This window comes from Callorhinchus milii, unplaced genomic scaffold, assembly GCF_018977255.1.
Source record: "Callorhinchus milii isolate IMCB2004 unplaced genomic scaffold, IMCB_Cmil_1.0 Scaffold4, whole genome shotgun sequence".
NCBI lineage: Eukaryota > Metazoa > Chordata > Chondrichthyes > Chimaeriformes > Callorhinchidae > Callorhinchus > Callorhinchus milii.
Window position 1 is genome coordinate 50,671,218 of NW_024704745.1, and position 21,670 is coordinate 50,692,887.

At 38.8% G+C, this 21,670-nt stretch overlaps 1 protein-coding gene across 1 annotated transcript in view; it reads left to right on the forward strand.

Annotated features, from left to right (window-relative positions):
• Positions 1 to 2,206: 2,206 nt before the first annotated feature.
• The window catches only part of LOC103183680 (beta/gamma crystallin domain-containing protein 3), a 31,029-nt gene continuing 11,565 nt past the window's right edge, over positions 2,207 to 21,670 (forward strand). The window contains exons 1-9 of the mRNA XM_007901295.2: positions 2,207 to 2,446; positions 2,965 to 3,012; positions 3,106 to 3,224; positions 4,091 to 4,247; positions 6,469 to 6,605; positions 12,460 to 12,586; positions 13,523 to 13,558; positions 15,648 to 15,796; positions 20,339 to 20,465. Coding sequence (XP_007899486.2) covers positions 3,106 to 3,224; positions 4,091 to 4,247; positions 6,469 to 6,605; positions 12,460 to 12,586; positions 13,523 to 13,558; positions 15,648 to 15,796; positions 20,339 to 20,465 — 852 coding nt within the window. The 5' untranslated portion in view covers positions 2,207 to 2,446; positions 2,965 to 3,012. The remainder of the gene's footprint in view (positions 2,447 to 2,964; positions 3,013 to 3,105; positions 3,225 to 4,090; positions 4,248 to 6,468; positions 6,606 to 12,459; positions 12,587 to 13,522; positions 13,559 to 15,647; positions 15,797 to 20,338; positions 20,466 to 21,670) is intronic.

The window sequence follows — 21,670 nt, forward strand, 5'->3', positions numbered from 1 at the left end:
AAATTCAACGAAAATAACTGAGAAACATGAAAATGCAAAATCTGCAGTTTCAGTTGTGAAAGCTTCTAACGAAATAATTGAAAGTACATTTCAAGAAAGCACTTTTAATGATTATAGAATGATCCCTTTTGAGGAACAAACAAAAGAAATAGGAAAAGAAATCAATGACAACATTGTCTTCCGGACAAACGCCGCACCAGAAGATACTGAAGTTACTTTGAAAATTTTAGAGAAGGAAATGGTGCCAATCATTTTGCATTCAGATCCACTCTCAGTGGCAACCATAACAGAGGTTGATGCAACGCAACTGGCAATAAAAACAAAGGAGAGTGATAGCACTTTTACAGGAAAACCAAATGAAACTGCAGAAGAAATCATATCTTCAGCTGAACCAATAATACCACATGCTCAGGAAAGTGGAAAACTAATCAAAGGTGACATTACTGCTGCAGAAACAGGTTCAGATTTAACAAAGCTTGCCAAGGTAGGAGATGATGCTGAGGCTATTGATTCAGATGAAAGAACTGATAATGTAAAAATAGCTACTTTTGAAGAAAACATTAAAGTTTCAGAAGAAAATAATTTTGCACAAAGTTTTGAGCAGTTAGTAGCAGATGTGCCCAGTTGGCCAGTTGACGATACGTCTGAAAGCACAGAAGATGAAGAAAAGGGAGTGGATGTGATTTCAGAAGCTCAGGCCAGTTCTAACTTGGCAGATTTGGAATGTGCTAAATCAATAAATGAAATAGCTAAAGGAATAGGACAAGAACTTTTGCAATCTGCACAAGAAACGTTTGCAAACATTCAGGCATCTGACAGCGCAGTGCAGCTGCAGCCATCACAGCTACTGCAATGCAGTGAAAGAGACAATACTGAGATACCAGAAGCAACAGAATTCAAACCTTTCAATGAACCACATACCCAGCCAAGTGCTACAGCAAACGAAGATGATGCTATTACTGTAGAAACAAGTTCAGATGTAACAAAGGTTGTCAGGGTAGGAAATGATACTGGGAATATAAATTCTGATGAAAGCATTAATAATGTTGCAATTGGTAAATCTGAGATAAATATCACAAATTCAGGAGAAGGAAAATTCACGCCTGGGCAGATAATAGCAAAACAGTCCAACTGGCTAGTCCAAATGGGTGATTTGTTTGAAGGCATGGAATGTACAGCAGAGAGATTGGATATGGGTTTAAATACTACCACGGAGTCTCTGCCTTCAGCAAGTCAGGGCATTGGAAATGACAGTCAAGTTAATACAGAAGATTCTCAAAAACTGCCAAACCTTGATACTGAGATCAAAAATACCATTGATACAACAGAATGCTTATCATCAGAAATATCTTCAGAAATTGTAAATGTGGAATATCAAAGTGGGGCTCCTACAGACAAAGAAAACACTACCCTGGTAAAACAAGAATATAGCATCTTTGAACCAGCACAGAGCTCTGATCAGTTAAGCACTGATTCAGTGAAATCATTCCAGCCAAATAAGTGCCAAGATCATTTAATTCTTGATTTTGAGAAAAGCATTATAAGTTCAGAAGAAGAAAATCATTTCACACCAAGGTCAGATAAGTTACCAAGAGCAATGCATTTAGATGAAATAAATGACAGCACGGAAGATGAAAGAAGAGACAACCTTTCTGAAATATCCCCAAACGTTCACCTCTTTTCAGATTTAACTGTACCAGTGAGCAATGCTATTGGAGAAGACAGAGAGCTTACTGAAGAGCAGGATAATGAGGATGAAACAGAAATGTGGTTATTGGAAGAGGCTGAATTGGTCCAACTTAATTCTCCAAGTTGGACCTTTGGCAGAACAAAGATTTATCCTCTTTCTTTATCACCAATATATGAAGAATCATTACCAAATGAAGAAACAATGGACTCCTGTGTCAAGTCTCATCCGGCAAGTGAACCAACACAACAGAAAACCATTGCACCTGTTTCACTTGTATTTGAATCTGTAACAACTTCTTTACGTTTGATACAACCAGAAAATTCAGCTCAACAATGTGAAGAACTAGAGGAAACCCCAATCAGCTCTGTACCTGCATTAGAAGCGAGTGCAGCAGTTTCTAGTAACAACCTGACGAAAGCAAGCCTACATGAGGAACAAACAACAACTTGCATTTATACAGCACCCTTCACGATGGCCAGCGTCTCAGAGCACTTAACAGTGGAGGAGTCTGACACCGAGCCAGGGAGGAAGGATGTGACTCTAAGCACGGTCGAAGAGGAATCTCTTCAAACATCGAATTCACAGTTACAAAGAGAATCCAAGACTACCATCAGTGCTGAGGCACCAGAAAATATATTTTATAAATACTTTCAGTCATTTTCTTTGGCAAAAATAAAACAAGCAGCAGACGAAACTGACTCGAGCTACAGGACAAATCAAAAGCCAGATCCGCCAAACAATCCATTAGTATCAAAGGTAAGACTTTTTTTTCTTGTTCTCCTTCTTTGTAATTAATTTCTCCCCTTGTGCTGTGGGATCTCTACCTCCATTCAGCAATCACCCCTGTTAACAACTACCCTAGAACATACAAGACACCCCGGTTTGCACACAAACAAACCTTTACTCAGAGGCCACCCTTATATAAAGGCCACTTTGGCCCAGTTTCCTGAGTGGTTGCTAAAGACAGATTTGAATATACACATACCTAATATATAAAGAGCTCACAGCATTATTGAATCAGAGAAGGGAGTTTCTCCCAATATCCTGGCCAACAATACTCAAGGCATATCACCATTCATCTCATGGCTGTGTGTAAAAATTGAATGTCATATCAACGTATAAATACAGTCACTACATTTGACAGCAATTACCCATTGAAGTGCTTTAAGATATTATGGGCCCTATATCAAATGATAGGATTAATATAACATGGTAAAAGTAAAATATTCATCTGGTTGAAATTCATGATTTATCACTGTAATATTGCATTCCAGTCTCTTATTAAGGACACACATTTGAAAATCAACCCAAGGCCAGGAAAGGTGAGTCAAGTATTTTTAAAGCATTGAAAAATAAATCTCCACCTAATTGTTTTCTGTATTGATTGAACACTTTATTAATTTTTGCCACCTTAGATGGTTATTTATGATCAATTACAATTTCATGGAAACAAACATGAAATCATGACTGATGTACCTGATGCTACAAGCTGGATTTTTTCAAAAGGAATTTCACTGAAAGTTGTTAGAGGATGGTAAGAAAACAATTTTTTTTCATAGAAGCTAAGGTATTGGTAACAATTAGTTTAATGGTTTTAATAAGTAGTATCACATCATTTAAACAACTGTGGAATATATCCTAGTCATTTACTCAAAGACCATGCTTCATTGCAAGGTATTAGATAGTAAAGGGAAAGAACAAGGAATTGTGATTAAGATGGATGACTTCTTGTGAGAAGAAATCCCACCATAGTTCCTAAAAAGAACTTACAGAAAAAAATCTTCAAAATTAAGGCTGTGTTTAAGAATTTGCCATATTCTGGACAATCAAAATGTGACATAAATAGAGTAAATCTCGACCCATGTGGAATTTCTCTTCACGTTGAGAAGCAAGCACCGACACAAACAAAATGAGTCAAATGGCCTCCAAATTTCTATGGTTCTATAGTTTAAGGATTGGTTGTAGAATAAGGCACCGAATCACCAAGTCTGTGTAATGATCTTTCTCAGGTTTGGGCTCTAGAGTCCTAAAGAAAGCAAGGGTGCTCTTAATCCAGTTTATGGGATATGTAGATCCACAGAACCAACTATCCATGGTTTTTACCACTTAATGCTATGTAGCTTTTTTGCAGTACAGTATTTGCTCAATGTTGTGAATACTTAGATGTAAGCTTATAATTAGAAATCCTACTTTAACCTTACAGTGAAAGAATGATCTGAATCTAAAGGTTCAGACATTTATGGAACAGAGGAAAGTAAACTGATAGGTGGATCAGCTTATCCAAAAAATCCACAAGGACAGCAAGATGACAGCAAGACAGCAAAATTTCAAATAAATTTTTTAGCATGGTGCGTTTGCTTGTATATCTATTTTTTACTATTAAATCCATCCTCATTTCAGTTGGATATTGTATGAAAAGCCTAAATTCCAAGGTCAAGCTTATATCTTGGAAGAAGGAGAGAAGGAATTACAACAGCTATGGCTCAACCATGATTTTCTGGCCATGGAATCCTCAGCCCAAAAAATCGTGATTGGTTCTATTAAAAGGGTTACAAAGGTGAGCTCCTGACCTTTCTCTCCACTAAAATAAAGGAACAAATCAGAATAAGGTGAATCGTACAGTACTTAAAGATAAACAGGAAATGTTTCTGAAGGATGAAAATGTTATTGCCATTTAAACTGCTTTCGTATCACTAATAATACTTCAGAAGAAATGAGTTTGGCAGAGATCCCAAGTATTAAAACTATGCCTGAAAAGAAATTGAAGTTAATTAGATTTGTGTAATGAGACTCTCTTAAGGATTACAAGTATATGCAACATTTAACAATGCAATTTAAAAAAAAGTTAATCAACACTGATTGTCTTTTTATACTCACCAGAAAAAGTTTTATTAAACAGATCGGTTTTTGATGAAAATATGTCACAATAAGGTCAAACAATTTTAAGTCATAGTAAAAAAATAACTTCATTAAAGGTGGTATTGAACATTTTTACTCCAATCCCAAATGCATAGCATTTAATATAGATCTTTGCAAGCATCCTACCTTCCCAAAGTAAAGGTAATTGGAATGCTATTTTGAGCAGCAAGATTACAACTATAATGGATCATCGCACTGCCATTGCCCTCTTTCTTAGGTCTTGTTCCCTTTCTCTGCTTCCTCCCTTTCACATTGATGTTTCCCTTGTTACTTGTGAACTCACTAGCATTAAGAGAGTTAATTGTGCAATGGTGTTACCAAAACTGCAAAGAAGCTAGAGAAAATGAGATTGCACCAGACAGTCATGGTAAGAAAATCAGATACTACTGTATTTCTGCTGATCAGTGAGTGGATAACTAGAAGGCATAAATTTAAGATTATTACCCAAATCACTAAAGCAGAAGTTTAGGATAATAATTTAGGCACAAATAGTTGTTCAGACATGGAACACTCTAATAGAAAAAACAGGGCTGGAACAAAAGCCACAATACAGTAGGATGTAAAAGAGAATTAGACATATATTTGAAGGAGAGATAAATATTAAGGGGAATGGGGAAAGGGATTGGGACTAAATGGGTAGCTGCCATGACATGATGGACCCAATGGTTTCCTACTGTGAGGTAAATTCTATGATTTTATGAACCCCGTTTGGAAGTAAACATTGTTGGACTGAGTTGCTTGAATGGAATTCTAATCTAATATCAGCAGTACTTTGATTACATGGGAAATGTACGTTATATAATCATATAACATTAAAGTTATTTAGAGGCAGGTGGAATAATTTGTCCTACTTTCTTGGGAACTGAAATGAAAACTTCTGAAGCCTGACCCCCCCACACCCACTGCTCTCAGTCCCCATAATTCAAATGACCAAGACAATCAAATATATGAGCTTATACTTTATCACACTATTCAATAAAATACTTGGAATGAAAAACATTGATGGTGAATTTATTTTCTGCTGCACTTAGAATTATTTTTCTATTCTTCAAATCCCTGTAATGTATGTAAAAATAAATATTCTCAAGTGTGATAATGAAGGCTGTGGTGGCATTTTAGCCATAATAAGGAAATGACTGATTCACAGGACCCCTGGTCTCCATTACTTGTAGGTATTTACAGATAGTGGACTAGTATTATTGTTGTTGACCCTTTCACACTCCCTGGACGTTGAAGTGGAGTCCTGTAGCTCAGTGGTTAGAGCACTTGCCTTGCAAGCGAGACACCTGGGTTCAATTCCAAGCAGGGCGAAACCTTGGGCAAGTTTCCTTACTCCACACGCCTAATAATAATCCCTCCAAAAAACAAAACAATAATAAATTGGTTATTTTCAATCAAAGACTGTTTGCGGGACACTGCTGTGCGCAATTGGCTGCTGCGTTTTGCCCACAAGTATACAATCAATTCACTTTACAGCATATTCTGTGAATATCACTTTACAGCATATTCTATATCAAATGCAAGGATTATTATTATTATAACAAGATTTGAAAATGTAGAAAATGTCTGCTGATATTATAGAGTTATTGCTATAGCCCAGACTTAACAAAAGATAATAACAACAGTTCTTCACTCCCAGCAACAGGAAACCTCCTCCCTATATATTTTCCATCCTGCCCCCCTCACCCTGCTCAGGCTAGCACTCCATCTCCGCTAAGCACTTTAATTACGCTGAAAGCCCCTGGACAAGTGCAAATTATTTTTGTTCATATCTGTGCATATGCAAAGCATTGATGATTCACCCACCTATAAAATCACACTTCAAAACAAACATCTAACATGCATGTTTTTTGTTCCAGAATCACTGCATTCCAGAGGTTGAAATCCGGGAGTCTTGCCAAGACAACATTCCAATATTTCTACAGAATGAAATTGCCTGCATAGGGGAAGTTGGAATTTCAATCCTTATGTCTTCTATCATTGTCAATTCAGGAATGTGAGTGAAATCCTCTTGTTACAGTTATAGATTGTTTAGAGTATCAACAGCCCCTATAATAGCCTCACAACTAATCCCATAATCAAACTAATTTCCTCTACAAAATAGACCTGTTCCTGTGACCTACACTTATCTAGGTGTGTACCCAGGTTTAATAATTGCCACTTGTTGAATTTGTTTACCCGATGCAATGCCGATGCCTGTTACAGTCTGTTTTGGCACCACGGAAATAGTGGTTATTACACAATGCCAGTTTACATTGAAGTAACTACAGTTCGAACCCTTCAGTATAATGAATGTTTGGATATAACACAGGAACATCATGGACCTGCAGTGTACTGCAAGTTAAGTGTGGGATACTTCCTGCACTGATTTACTGCCGTTCTTATTGGTGTTTTCACTGGCATCCAAGTGTACAAGCCTCTGAATGTTAGTGTTGTCCCCAGCAAACTTTGAAAAAATGCTCAACAAAGCTAGCTTTCTGCAGAGGGCATGCAGGAACAACAATGCTTGGTAACATTAGAGGTGACCTTGACAACCTGAAAGTGCTGCACTGCAACACATTCCATTATAACTCATTTTATGGACTCCCAACTGCTTTGTTATAATGGGGTGGGACCATACTAGCTTCTGTTTTTCTGTCATCATCGAGAATAATAATAAATGGATATGAACCTGTAAAGTGATTCTGTGTGACAGAGAGACACACCTTGAGGGATTGATTTATGTAGTTTCTGAACATTGCACAATAGAGAGCTTTAAATATGCATAACTGACCCCTCAACTATCATTTCAAACATAGTTTGGAAGTATGACAAGTTAGAATTCAATGTGAAATTTGGAGACAGTATAAGCAAGTGTGGTTTATCAAGTACAATTATTTTGACCTTCTTTTGTTATTTACTCTTTAATCGCAGTCATCTACTGCTTTTTTATCAAAATATAGTATTTAAAATGTATTTGTATAATAAAAAGTTGTTAAACTTAATAGAAACTCATCATACCCTTTTAAGGAATAAAAGGATCAAACCCAAATCTCTCCATGTGAAATATATGGCAGAGACTTTATATTTCCTGCAATACTACTGTGACTCATGTTTATGATGTTGACTCACAGTTCATTTTACTTTGTTTAGTCAGGTTATCAGGGGAAGAATCAGACATTTGTAGGAGGGGCAGAGAGGTGCTTGAATGATCCATTGTGCTGTTGAACTACTGTTGTGGACCACTATTTTGTGTTGTTATGTTTTGCTTGGGCCACAGTAAAAACAATCTCAGCAAATGGTCGACGTTTGGAATGAAAAATTGTTCTTTGGCCACTCCCTGTAACCTTGTAAGAACTGGTATTTTCTATTTTTTCTTTCCGGCTCATCCACTGCCTCTCCTCTCACCTCAACCTGCACATCTCTGTCCTTCAATGGTTCAGATCATACCTCTCACACCGCCTACACGTCATCTCCACAAATGGTTTCTCCTCTAGCTCTCTTCTTCAATATCCATATGCTCCTCTTAGTGACATCATCTGCAGACATGGGGTCAACTTTCACATATATGTGGATGACGCCCAACTCTATCTCTCTGCTCCACCTTTGATTCCAGGACCACTGCTGTCCTGACTGAATGTCTGTCGGATATCAAGTCCTGGATGAGAGCTAACTTTCTTCAGTTGAACATCAACAAGATCGAGGCTCTCCTGATTGGCTCCCGTCGCCCCAAGGCTCTGGAACTCCATCCCCCAGTGCCTTCGCCTTGCTTCCTCCCTTTCCTCCTTCAAGGCCGGTCTCAAAACCTTTCTCTTTGACCGTGCCTTCAGCTCCCCTCTCGACTCTCTTCCTCCTCCTCGCTCCCTCCCTTCCCCCCTCCTCTCTCCCTCCCTTCCCTCCCCTCACCCTGACCATTTCCCCCCTGCTCGGGTCATGACCCAACTGTGCAGCGCCTTGGGACGTCCTCCTGACGTGAAAGGCGCTCTATAAATGGAATCTTGTTGTTGTTGTTGTTGTTGTCAGCGCCTCCACACCTCAGGCTCTGACAGCATCACCATCCATGGTTGCACACTCCACCTTACTAAGGCAGTCCGGAACCTTGGCATCTTGTTTGACCCTCAACTATCCTTTCTACCCCACATCTGCGCCATGACCCGCTCTGCCTTCCCCCACCTCCGCAACATCGCCCGGCTCTATCACTATCTCACACCACAGGCCGCCGAAACCCTCATACATACTTTCATTACATAGAGGCTTAACTATTCAAACTCCCTGCTTGTCGGCCTCCCCAACGCCTCCCTCCATAGTCTGCAAATCATCCAGAACTGCAACCCTCTCACCCCCACCCTTGCCCAACTCCACTGGCTTCCCATCACACAGAGGATACAGTTCAAGATCCTGGTCCTCACCTTCAAAGCCCTTCATGGTCTTGCTCCCCCCTACCTCTGTGACTTCCTAATCCCCTTCCACCCTGCTCGCTCCCTCTGCTCAGCAGGCTCCAGCCTGCATCACGTCCCACGCCTCGCTCACCTCACTATTGGTGGGCGAGCCTTCTGCCACTCTGCCCCCATTCTCTGGAACTCCATCCTGCAGTCTCTCTGCCTCGCCCCCTCCCTTGCCACCTTCAAAACCCATCTCAAGACCCTCCTCTTCGACTGTGCTTTTGATCTCCCTGCTTCCCCCACTGCCCTCAACCCTACCCAATCCCGACCCTCAGCTTGGGTCCGAAACCCTGTTTGTCCAGCGCCTTGGGACATCCGCCTGACGTGAAAGGTGCTATACAAATGTGATTTTGTTTGTTTTGGTTGCTCCATAATGTAATAACATATCCAAATAATAACACACTTGTGACAAGCAAAGCATTCCATTTATACAATCTCACCTGTTGAGTAAACACCACTCATCCCTGTAAATGGTTCCATGCTAAAACTGAAGCATTGTACCCAAGTTGCTTTCTGGTCAGCTTGGTGCTGGCCTTCAGGTCATCAACTCACCATCAATGTCACCTCCAGCCAGTTGCACGTTTGCTGTGCACAGGAAATGCCTCTAATGTCGCTTCCTGTACCTGACGATGAAAGTGGCATTGCTTGTGCCTGACACACATGTACACACATGCAGGAAGCTACGCCAGCAATAAACAGATGACACAGCAATTGGACAGTTTTTGACACATTGTAAAATGTAGTCTCTGAAATACTGGACTCTGGCAACCGTGTAATAAAGGGGTTGTCCTGTATTATTTGTCTGAAAAATGATTGCTATAAAAGGAGTGAATAAAAAGTGACGTGGGATGATTGCTAATTCCCTTTTACCCTGTGCAAGGAAGTACCCGCTCTTCGATTTGATCCTCCCCATGATAGTCTAATTAAGATTGGGAATCACTGTGTCAACTTGTAGGTTCAAACCACACTTTTGACCTCTCTGAAAAAGCACCTTATGTGCATAGAAAACACTGTTTCATTCATAGCTTCCTCTTGTTGAGATAAATTGTATCAAAGCACAGTGCCATATTGAATGTTACCTCAATGTGGTGAAACTGATGGCTTGTTCAGCTTCATCTCCTTCTTGTCAGCATTTTTGAAAAAAATTTAGCTAGAGCTATCGTGAGCTTTAGCTGTTTGAGATTATAGAATCTTTCTTTCATCTGTTGAATTATTTTTCTAATTGTGCTTAAACAATGAGAACTACTGTCTGTTTAGAGACCTTTCGGGGGAATTACTAAGATCTACCATGGTTATCAACTTAATGCTTCACTGATATAAATTGAGGTTTTTTAGATGCTCAGATATTGTAACTTCTCAAAGCCAATCTTCTGTATAACTTCACCCTTAATTGTTGTTTAAACAAAGTATTCACAAACTGGAAAACATTGCCAATTTTTCCTCACTAATTTTCTCCTCTTCCACCTCTCCATAACGTTTTGACTCCTTTTTGTCTCTTATTTGGATACTTCATTCTCGCCCGAGCATGACAGGTGGCGGGGTTTAGGATCAGGGAGGGTGGAGGGCAGAGAAGGTGGGAGGGCAGGTTGATAAGAGGTTATCAGGTCAGAGAGGCAGGAGAGGGCAAGGCCATTGAGGGCTTCGAAGGTGAGGATGAGAAATTTGAACTCGATCCTCTGAGAGATGGGGAACCAGTGGAGCCGGGTGAGGGTGTGGGTGATGGGGTCATGGAGCCTGGTGCGGGAGAGGTGCTGGCGCGAGCCAATCTCCTGATTGAGACTCAGTCTTGCTGACGTTCAACTGTAGAAAGTTAGCTCCCATCCAGAACATGATGTCTGACAGGCAATTTGTCAGGACATCAGTTATCCTGGAGTTGAGACCGGAAGCAGAGAGATAGAGTTGGGCGTCATCTGCATACATGTGGAAGTTGACCCCATGTCTGCGGATGATGTCCCCAAGAGGGAGCAGGTTGAAGAGGAGAGGACCGAGGACAGAGCCCTGAGGAACACTGCGCGAGACAGTGCAGGGGCTGGGTGCAGGGTAATGTGATAATTATGACATTACAAGTTACAATTCCACCCTGTATTATAGTAATAAAGCTATCCTTCTAATATTAGGTCTATTTCACTTAAGTTAATCTCTAAGTAGCTTTATTAATGCGTTATTGGTATTTTTTTCCAGAGTTGCAGTGCTTGAGTTGGAAATGTATGTAAATAGCTTGCTTCACAGAAACAAGAGTCTATAAACTTGTTGGCAGTCAAAATCATACTGATGAAATACATAAAAAACAAAGCAGCTGAAAGATGGAACATACAGGTACCTTCATATCAGCAGAAGGTACCATTCCACAGAGAGTGTTGGACTAATGCCTTCTTGGATTAGCTCCAAAGATCTAACAACTGACAATTTTGTTGATGATTTTGAGTTGAGAATCACTAAGTATTGCCAAATGCTAATTTATAAGCAATTCATGAGCAAATGGCCATTATAGCACTTATCAACAGCCCAGCAACCTCAGTGGAACACCCTGTTCACTCTTGTTTTCAAATTAGGACCAAGGTTGAAAAATTCCTATTGCTGATAAGTGCAGTGACTGCCCACAATAAGATTTTCCCAATTTAAGACCACATTGTTAAACAAATTATAAAACAGCAACTATTTCCCATATCTAATAACATCCTGTTATCAGTTCGGCTACATAGAAATTATATGCAGTGTTTTCTTAACAGAATTCATAACAAAGGAATCAAATTTGTACAAATGGAGAATGCTTCAGTAAATAGAAGCAAACCATACCAGTCCACGTAAACACCTATAGCACTGTAACACTGAGTATAGTGGATTTCCTGTTAGTTAACAGAAATTGTGATGGATGCCTTATTAAGGATTCTTGTTAATAAGGAATGCTGTTACAAAATATCAGAAATTAGATCTGACAGTATTTATCTATGACAATACAAAATGATTTGGACATTTGGCAGTGCCAAGAGAGTGTAAAGGAGGAACTATTTGGTGATCGGCTAGCTTCTTGTTTCACTTGAGGCAGAGCTTGTGAATCCTGAACTTCAAGTGGCTGTCCAGCCAAGTTTGAACGTTAGTTATTCTGGAATCCAAATCCTTTACCTGCAGTCTGACATTTTATATTTATTTTAAAATCTCTGAACAATATTATAAGTGGAGAACGCTTTGAACACAGGTGTAGTTACACCATTGACCTTAGTGTAAGCTTGGTGCATGTATGACCCAAACCAATATGACGCATGTGGGATTTTATGCGTATTTTGTTAATTAAATGTTGAGATGTGTATGGATTAATAAATTATTCATTATCCTACACATAACCATTATATAATAATTCAAATACTATGTGAAGCATCTTTTGAATTATTCAGTATCTTCCTAAGTTTAAAATGACTGTTCTTTTTCCAGTTGGCTTGCCTACAAAAAGCCGAATTTCAATGGTCAGTTTACTGTGCTGGAACCTGACAGTAATCCTGGTGCAATGTCCAGTGAATTGAGGTCAGAGCATGTCAAATCACTGCGGCCTCTGAAGATGGTGAGGACGATAATTAATATTGTTATTTATTAATACTGCCTATTTATTACTATCAGATTATATTTTATGTGATATGATAGAAGTACAGCACATAAGGTGAAAGGCTCCACGGATTCTCTATGGTGGTTTTGGTAGACTTGTTCCCAGCCAGACAGGGCCTCGGTGCTCGAGGGCGTCGCTGGTGACAGACCAGCCAGCCTGGCTCAATCGGCACAAATTGCAGTACAATTTAAAATTAAAAGTTACAAGACCTCACTTGGTCAGGAATACAAATTGTAATGGTTTCACAGTCTACAAGTCATTTGTTTGAATTCTCAATGGACTCAAGGAAGAAACCATTCTCCAGAAGGCATGGGCGGGGGGGGGGTGGGAGCGATCACTGCCAAATCTGTTATTGAAGACAACCCCCAAAACAACAACAATTTCTCCCCTTGTGACTATTATCACATCCTTACTGTATTTTAATCCACAATATAGTCTGACCCGAATTAAAATGCACCCTCAGTATAGTGCTCCAATTGTGCTATCCCAGAAACATGATACACTTGGTAAGCGTACATGTAATACCGCTCACTGGCCGGTTTGCTGTACGCTGTAGTTTCTTGTATATAATGTACTCGCGGAGCATGTGTGAAGTCACACTAGCAGTACATCCTGTACATAATGCGCATGAACAGCACATAGGAAATAACACCAATGGCGCTTTCTGCTCATTGAAGGCATGCATGATGTGCAGAAAATTATGTAAACAGTACCATGTGTGCTTAACATGTGGCATACAGCAGGTGGTCATCTTACATTGCCCTCCATTATGTCCCCTAACCACCATCTTATAATGCATCGGATTTGTATTATTGTGAGCTTGTTAAACTTAACTGGTTATTCATGTTGACTCAGTTTGATTGAATATAAGCATCACTTTCTTTTTTCCTTTAGGGTGCACTGAAAGTAGAGAGTCCTCTGTCTCCCAAGGTATGTGTATATTATTACTCTTACACTGTTCAATTTAAAAAGTCCTGCTTGAGTCTGATATAATTGAAATATATCTGTTTCATCCACTTGCTGACATTTGTTTCTACTGAATGAAGACTGAATCAGAAGTAGGTATTAAAGATTCACTGCTTTCGAATCACTTGAAAACAAATACCTTGAGAAAGACGCATTTATAATGCAGGAGGTTATGACTGTCCTAGTTGCAAAGTCTTGCAAAGTCAGCATTGTAAAAGCATGTCATTCCCAGCATATTTTGTGCAGACCACAGCTGATTTTGAAGAAGCGAACATCTGAAGTTGAAAGCTGCCTTGTTGTCTCTGTGTCTTTCTTGGGAGAGGTATCAGATGGGAAAGACAACATGTTTTCAAAGCTGAGATCTCACATTATTTGCTCCCAAAATAGTCCAAAGTTCTTTAAGTAGGTTTTGAAGAAGCTAGTAGCACTGAAACTGCAGCCCACCTTTATTTGATGCAATAGCTGTACAATAATCAATAGTTTAACACCAAATGCGAGATTGGGATCTAGCATATCTATCACGAATGTGCTGTTTTATGACATATGAATTAAACAGTATGAGCATAGTTTGGCACACAGAAGAAAATGAATATGTTGAAGATGAGAAGAGGCCATTTTGCCCACTAAAGCTCTGCCTTCACTGTTGGAACCTATTGAATCACAAGAGATTATATATAATTGTTTATCCTTCACAAACCCTGTGGGAAGATTGTTATAAATTGTTATCGTGTTTTGAGTACTTTCCCTGACTCCAACCTTGACCAACTTCAGCTCTTACAGAATACCTCAGCCACGTCTTGTCCTGAGCTCCTTCACCCCCATTCTAGCTGAGCTGCCCTGGCTCCTTATCCCTCAATGTCCCTTCCTTGCCTTTATTTTCAAAACCTTCAGTGGCCTTACTCCATCCTATCTGTGGTAAACGTTCACAACCCTGCATCCAAGCTCATACTCCATACCCTTCTGACTAGTTTACTGTTCTTCCTCCCCCAACCAGTTAAAATGCCAAGAGCAAAGTTTTATTGTTTTTTATTTTAAACAATAAATCATATTTCACATTCCCTTTGCCTCCCTCCCTTGCCTCCTTCAAGGCACGTCTCAAGACCTTCCTCTTCAAACGTGCCTTCGGCCACCCTCCTACCCACCCTGCCTCCACCCTCCCTCATTACAACACAACCCCCCAACTTGGCTCCAAATCCCTGTCTGTCTAGTGCCTTGCGATGTCCTCCTGACGTGAAAGGCACTATACAAATCTAATTTTGTATTGTATTGTAAAGCTAAATATTTATCAAAACAAGTCACTAATAATTCATTTTGACAGTACAATGTCAATTGTTGCCTCCTCTATAGGTAAGAGCTAAAGAAACCAGTCTGTTAAAACATATTCTTCATAATATTGTCTCTCAGCTTTCTCACTAAATAGCAACAACAACATTTTTGGTTATAAAGCACAATGACACAAGATAATAACAATAATAATCCAACTTTGATATAACATCTTCCACATCAGGAGATTGTCTCAAAGCACCTCACAAGATATGCTGTAAAGGATTGAGACTATATTTTGTGGGCAAATGTAGAGAGAATGTCTCAAAGCAATTTACAAAGACAGAGTGGGAGCCGGAGGTGTGAGGGAGATGGGGGTGGGGGCTTGAGGAGAGGTGGCCAAAGGCACAATTTTAGACAAGTCTGAGCAAAAGTGATTCATTACTGCGGTACTTTCTAATCCAATTGACAATTTCTTTGGCAAATGTTCTGACATCTTTCAGAAACATTGACATCCACCGACTACACATTCTGGTAAGATTTATTGTGCAGTTTAATAATGAAGTACTCAGAGGTTTTGATTAAATAACCCATTTTGAGAATTAGTAAAATGAGATAAATTTCATGCTACAAAGAAAGGTGTTAATCGAAAGGCTCCTTCCAATATGGGAATACTGTGTAACACTGTGAAAGTTGAACATTGTAAAACGAGATATAAAGAGAAGCATGGGTCTGAACATCAGCTGTCCAAATTATTCTAAACATAGTGAAATACTGCTTTTAAATCTAGGTTGTAATATTTGAGAAGCCATTCTTCAGTGGAAACTTCAAGGAAGTCTCAAAGGACGTATTAGAGTCAAAGACACTTTGGAAAGAGGATGCTGAAATGAACAATGAAGACTTTAGAGGCTTTGGGTCAATACGAGTCATTGGTGGAGTGTGAGTATTTCCAAATTGTTATGAAATGGAATAATGAAAGAAGCCTTCAAGAAGGAATTTTGTTTGAGGGAAATATTTTGAATGCTAAGTTAAACAGTAACTCTCGCCTTTAGTGTTCCTTTTAAAAATCAGACAGCTATATTAAAAAAAACTATGGTGAATTTTAAATAACTGATTTTTTTTCTCCTTGGTCATTGATTTTTTAAAATTGTTTTGTTTATATCTGGAATGCTGATGACAGCATCAGGGGTAAATGGCCTGGAAGAGTTAGTGAGGCACACACACAAATGACTTAAATTAACATACGGTTGATATAATGAAATCAATGATTTATCATGGGTTAATGGCTAAATCTAGCGACAGTAATTCAGCTCTCTGGCACTGTCTGCTTCAGTAAGTTCTCCCATTCTTTTACCACCGAGGGGAATATCACTCCTTCGTGTTTGAAAACTCTGTGAGCCCATCACCTCCATCGTCACACAGCTCCACTAGCTCCCCATCCCGAGGTGGATCAAATTCAAGATCCTCTCCCTCACTTTCAAATCTCTACATAGCTATGCTCTATCCTACCATCTGAAACTGCTTCCTGCCTTCAAAACCTGCCTTAAGACCTATCTCCTCGATTAGATTTTTAGCCACCTTCCTATCTCCTCAGTTCCCCTCCCCCCAGCACCTCTCCCCACCACCCCAGCTGGGATTACCAGTGAGCAATGTGTCATGCTTTGAGATCTCCTCCCCGCATGAAAGGTGCTATATGAATGGGAAACGTTGTTAAAAAAAGAATCATTGAAAATTCTGCATTAGGAGAATGCCAAGCATATTCATGAGTCAAAGATGTGGAACTACTTTGCTCTTTGTAAATACCATATGTCAAAGGATTAGCTGAGAATCCAACCAAATTGACCAATGTTGACTTAGTTTGATTAAAAACTTCAACATGTATAAACCACAAAAAAGAGCAATACATCCTGGAGTATTTAATTATTGAGTACATTGACACATCAATATCAGCAATGTCTTGTAAATAGCAGCTAACTCCTAGTAAAATGGGTTTATTAGGGATTACTCTCAGAAGCTTCATAAATTCATGGACCTTGATACTCTTTAACATTGTATTCTCCACTTGTCCTCGTATTTACACTTTAGTGATGTAAGTTTATATTGGGATTACTGAGCATTCGCCCACAAATATACAGTCAATTCACTTTACAGTGTGTTCTGTGAAGCGCTTTGGGACGTCCTCCCGACGTGAAAAGCGCTATATCAAATGCAAGGATTATTATTATTATTATTATTATTATTATTGGAGAATGGCTCCTGTTGTGCTTGGGAACTGTGTGGGATGTTAGCATTGGGTTTATTTACAGAATACTAATTTGTTACTCCTTTACTTTAATGAATCAGGCCTGAATGAACAATGATGCATGTATTCACTGGAGATTTTGCCATTACCGGTGATTATTATAGCATAAGATGAATCAAAGTGTTAAAATGACCATTGACCTCGGTTTAAAAGAAAAATTAATATGCACACCTTGTAATACATTATTACAATTAGATCACAAGGCTTCTGTACAATATAGTAACATTTTTGTCATAATAAGACAAATGCACAACCAAAAAAGTCACCTTTTCAGCAGCTGAAGCATAATTGTACAAGAGAACAATTGGAATTTGAAATGAATATTTGGAATAAGTAGACAGTCATTTCACATAGTGATAAGAAATTTACAGTACAATGTTTTATTGAGGTAGAACAGTTGCTGAAATAGCGATCTTTTCATTATCTATTTCTAATGGAAGATCAAAGTAACTAAATGATCACTACTTTTAGCCATCAGCATGCTATAGACCCTAATGTTTTATAAATGATCTCAAATAAACATGTTCATTTGGGTGGAATACATTAACATCTTCAGTGTGGATTTGATACTGCATTGTTTACATTGGGTCTAAATCAAATATGACTATCTAGCAGAACGGTTAAAGTACCCTGCGATATTAAAGATACTAAACTATAATTCTCCATTGATAGTCAACTATCAGTTTCTATCTAGTAATACAAAAGGGGATAACTCTGTATGACTGACCCATCTGAATCATCCTTTTTGAAAGCTGAACCAATCGTTCCCAGAATAATCCAGCTTAACTGCCCTCCACCTCTCCTTAGCCCAACCCCCAGCTCGGGTTAAAATCAATGACTGTCCAGTGACTAGGGACATCCTCCTGATGTGAAAGTCACTATACAAATGTAATTTGTTGTTGTTGGAGTGCCTTTCTCTTGTGGTAAGGTATGCAGTCATGCCCTGATAATGCCAAATGCAAGCCATTCTTGTCTGATTGTTTCACAATAAAAATTGCAACATGATATCCACAGTAAAATGATGTGATTTTTTTCATTTGAGAAAAGTAGTCTGTTCCTGTCTACTTTTCCAGTGGCCATTTTGAAAACACAAACAGCACTACAGTGTCAATGAGGCAAATATTCACATATTTTTCATTTTGTTGCTACAAACCGTCTCTTCTGCTACTCTCTCACCCAACTCTCTCTTCAAATCCTGCCTTAAAAACTACTTCTTTGACCATGTCTATGGTCACCTCCACCTTCTCCCCTCCCTGCTGAACCTGAGTCAATCCCATCAGAGAAGAGCACTCTGAGACATTATCTAATTTGAAGGGCACTCTATCATTGCAAGTTGCTATTATTGTACAAGGTGCAATGGCTGTTTCCAGCACTGGTAAACATGCCAATATGTTATTTAAGGAAAATTGGTTCTTTTGTGTCTGTAGCATAAGAAAACTTAAATGAGAAAAGGCCTATTAATACTTCACTGACCAGGTGAAGCCTACCTTATCATGGGCTTCCTCCACTCACTCCATCTGCTGGAGAAAGTGTTATATAAATAGTCCTTAAATCCCAAAGTCAATCAACAAAATACTCCACAACATCCCTCAATCCCCACGTCATCATTATTTCAATGCCTTGGAATGTCCTTTTGAAATGAAACAGGCTATATCAATCTAATTTTGTTGTTGTTAGCTCTGGTCTTGCAGTCTAAGTCAACTTCTAGTTATTTTAGGACATGGATTGTGCCCCTTTACCATCTTGTTTTTCAAATGATCAGCTCTGTGGTCCTTTCCTTCTGAGTCATAAAGGTCTGAGCATCATCTATGTCGCTCTGTCTGAACCCTCTCTAATGCGACATGTCTGTCTGAAAAATATACACTGAATGTTTAAAAATTATTTTCTCTCATGCCTAATGATTGTGTTTTGATCAATTTTATGAATGTTTTTGTGTAGCGTAGCTTCCATATGGTCTCCAGTTAAATAGTGACTGCTGTGATAGTGAATCTATGATGTCTTGTAGACATAATACCTGCAGTTTGCCCACAGTGAAATGGTGACTCCAGCCGAGCAGCAGCGACCTTGGCTTCTCATATTTTATTGTAACATTAGGTGCTTAAAATCCCACTGAAAAAGTTCACATTGGGTATTTACATAGATTTTTATCAGTTATGTTACATTGCTACATGAAATCCATCAGCTGCTCCATGAAAGTACTCTGCATAATCATATTGTAACATCATTAAAAGTAATCTTTAATAATAAATAACAATAATCCTTGCATTTGATATAGCGCTTTTTACATCTTCTAGACATCTCAAAGTGCTTCACAGAATATACTGTAAAGTGAATTGAGTGTATATTTGTGGGCAAAACACAGCAGCCAATTGTGCACAGCAGTGTCCCACAAACAGTCATGGATTGAAGTGACCAATTTATTATTGTTTTTTTTTCTTGAGGGATTATTATCAGGCGTGTAGACTAAGGAAACTTGCCCAACGTTTCGCCCTGCCGTCTATCAAACTCAGGTCTCTCGCTTGAGAGGAGAATGCTCTAACCACTAACCACCGCAAGCGAGAGACCTGTGTTTGATTCCCGGCAGGGCAAAAAAGCTTAATAATCTTCAAGAAAACAAACAACAATAATTTGGTCATTTCAATCCACGACTGTGGATAAGTTCATAAGTTCATATTTTTAAGATAAGTTCATAAGTTCATATTTTTTAAAATGTCAAGGAAATCCCATACTCCATGATTAATAATAAGACATTTGTGATCAAATGTTTAAAGTGCATGAAAGTGCATGAAAGCAACTTGGTAAACAATATTCTGTTTTTCATAATAGGATACTTTAATTGTTGTGTTCAGTATTCCACACATGTCATCTGAAATATTCTTCTATGCTGTGTATCTAAATATTCCAGTATAGAGTACAGAAGTATACATATGTACTCTGCATTACTTTTTTCAATAGAGAGATGAGGCCGGACAGTGCTAAACTCGCACAAGTATAAACACAATAGGCTGAATTACCTCCTTCTGCGTTCTAATTTTCTATGATTCATTCCACTCTATTCTTTTTAAAATTGTATTGACAGCACATCCAAAGGGAAGTTGCTTACACAACTATGCATTCCTGCTACAAGATCTTTTCAAGCAGTGATTCAGTGATGCTAGTTTTGTCTATTTGTTATTTAGGTGGGTTGCTTATGAAAAAGAATGTTTCAGAGGATACCAGTACTTTCTTGAGGAAGGGGAATATGAAGACTGGCATGCGTGGGGCGGATTTAACAGTGCAGTACAATCCTTGCGTTACATTCAGGTGGTAAGTTATTGCCTTCAAGTATCCTGTCTCTACACTTCCTTTGCTGGAAAGAAAACAAAATCAGTCAGAGTTTCAGTCAAGGTTGGGTTGAAAATCATTGACTCCATTATATGAGGTCAGAGCCTAAATCTCTACCTCTTAAATTTCAGAACATTACCCATTTTGGGAGCAACTGTTCCAAAGATCACACAAAATCTTTTGAAAGAGAGTAATCATTGAGATAGGTGTTTGTCACCACTCATCTTATACAGAGTTGATTGAAAATGTAGCCAGTGATTATTTCTGTTAAGAAAAGATAGTATCTTAATAAAGGTCTCCAGTTGGGGACCACTTGTATTCATCTTAATACCTGCTAAATATTATTCTGCTGCACCTTGACAAAAAAAAATCACAGGTTTTTAGCTGACGGGAGTTAAATTTCAAGTTAGCACCTGTTCACCAGTGCTGTTACAGAAAATGATTACAGTGTTAAAACTGAAATGTCTGAAGATCATACAAGTAATTTCTCCAAATTATAGTATGCTGACCCAGATGACAATTACTGTGCATCAGTAATTGTTCACAGTTAAAGAGATGCTAATAATAGGTTCCAGAAATGCTGAGAGAATGAAACAGGCGTGCTAACTTTTAGCAACGTTTTGAGGATTTGAGCATATCTTTTATCAAATCCAGTCGTAGAAGAACTGGAAGTACTGTGCATTTAACCCGGTTGAAAGATGTAGCAAACATATAGGTTCATTGTCTACAGTGCCAAAAAAAAGTTATTTGCCACTGTCCAAGACAGAACTATTATTTGTTTTAAAATGAACCGTGCTCTAAATAATAAAATAATCCTTAATAATCCTTGCATTTGATATAGCGCTTTTCACGTCGGGAGGACGTCCCAAAGCGCTTCACAGAATAGACTGTAAAGTGAATTGACTGTATATTTGTGGGCGAACGCGGCAGCCAATTGCGCACAGCAATGTCCCACAAACAGTCATAGATTGAAAATGACCAATTTATTATTGTTTTTGTTTTGGAGGGATTATTATTAGGCTCTGTGTGGAGTAAGGAAACTTGCCCAAGGTTTCGCCCTCTGCCTGGAATTGAACTCAGGTCTCTCACTTGCAAAGCGAGTGCTCTAACCACTGAGCTACAGGACTCCACAATGGAAACAAAGGATTTGAAAATGTTACATAATTTCTGTTTGATATATTCTACAT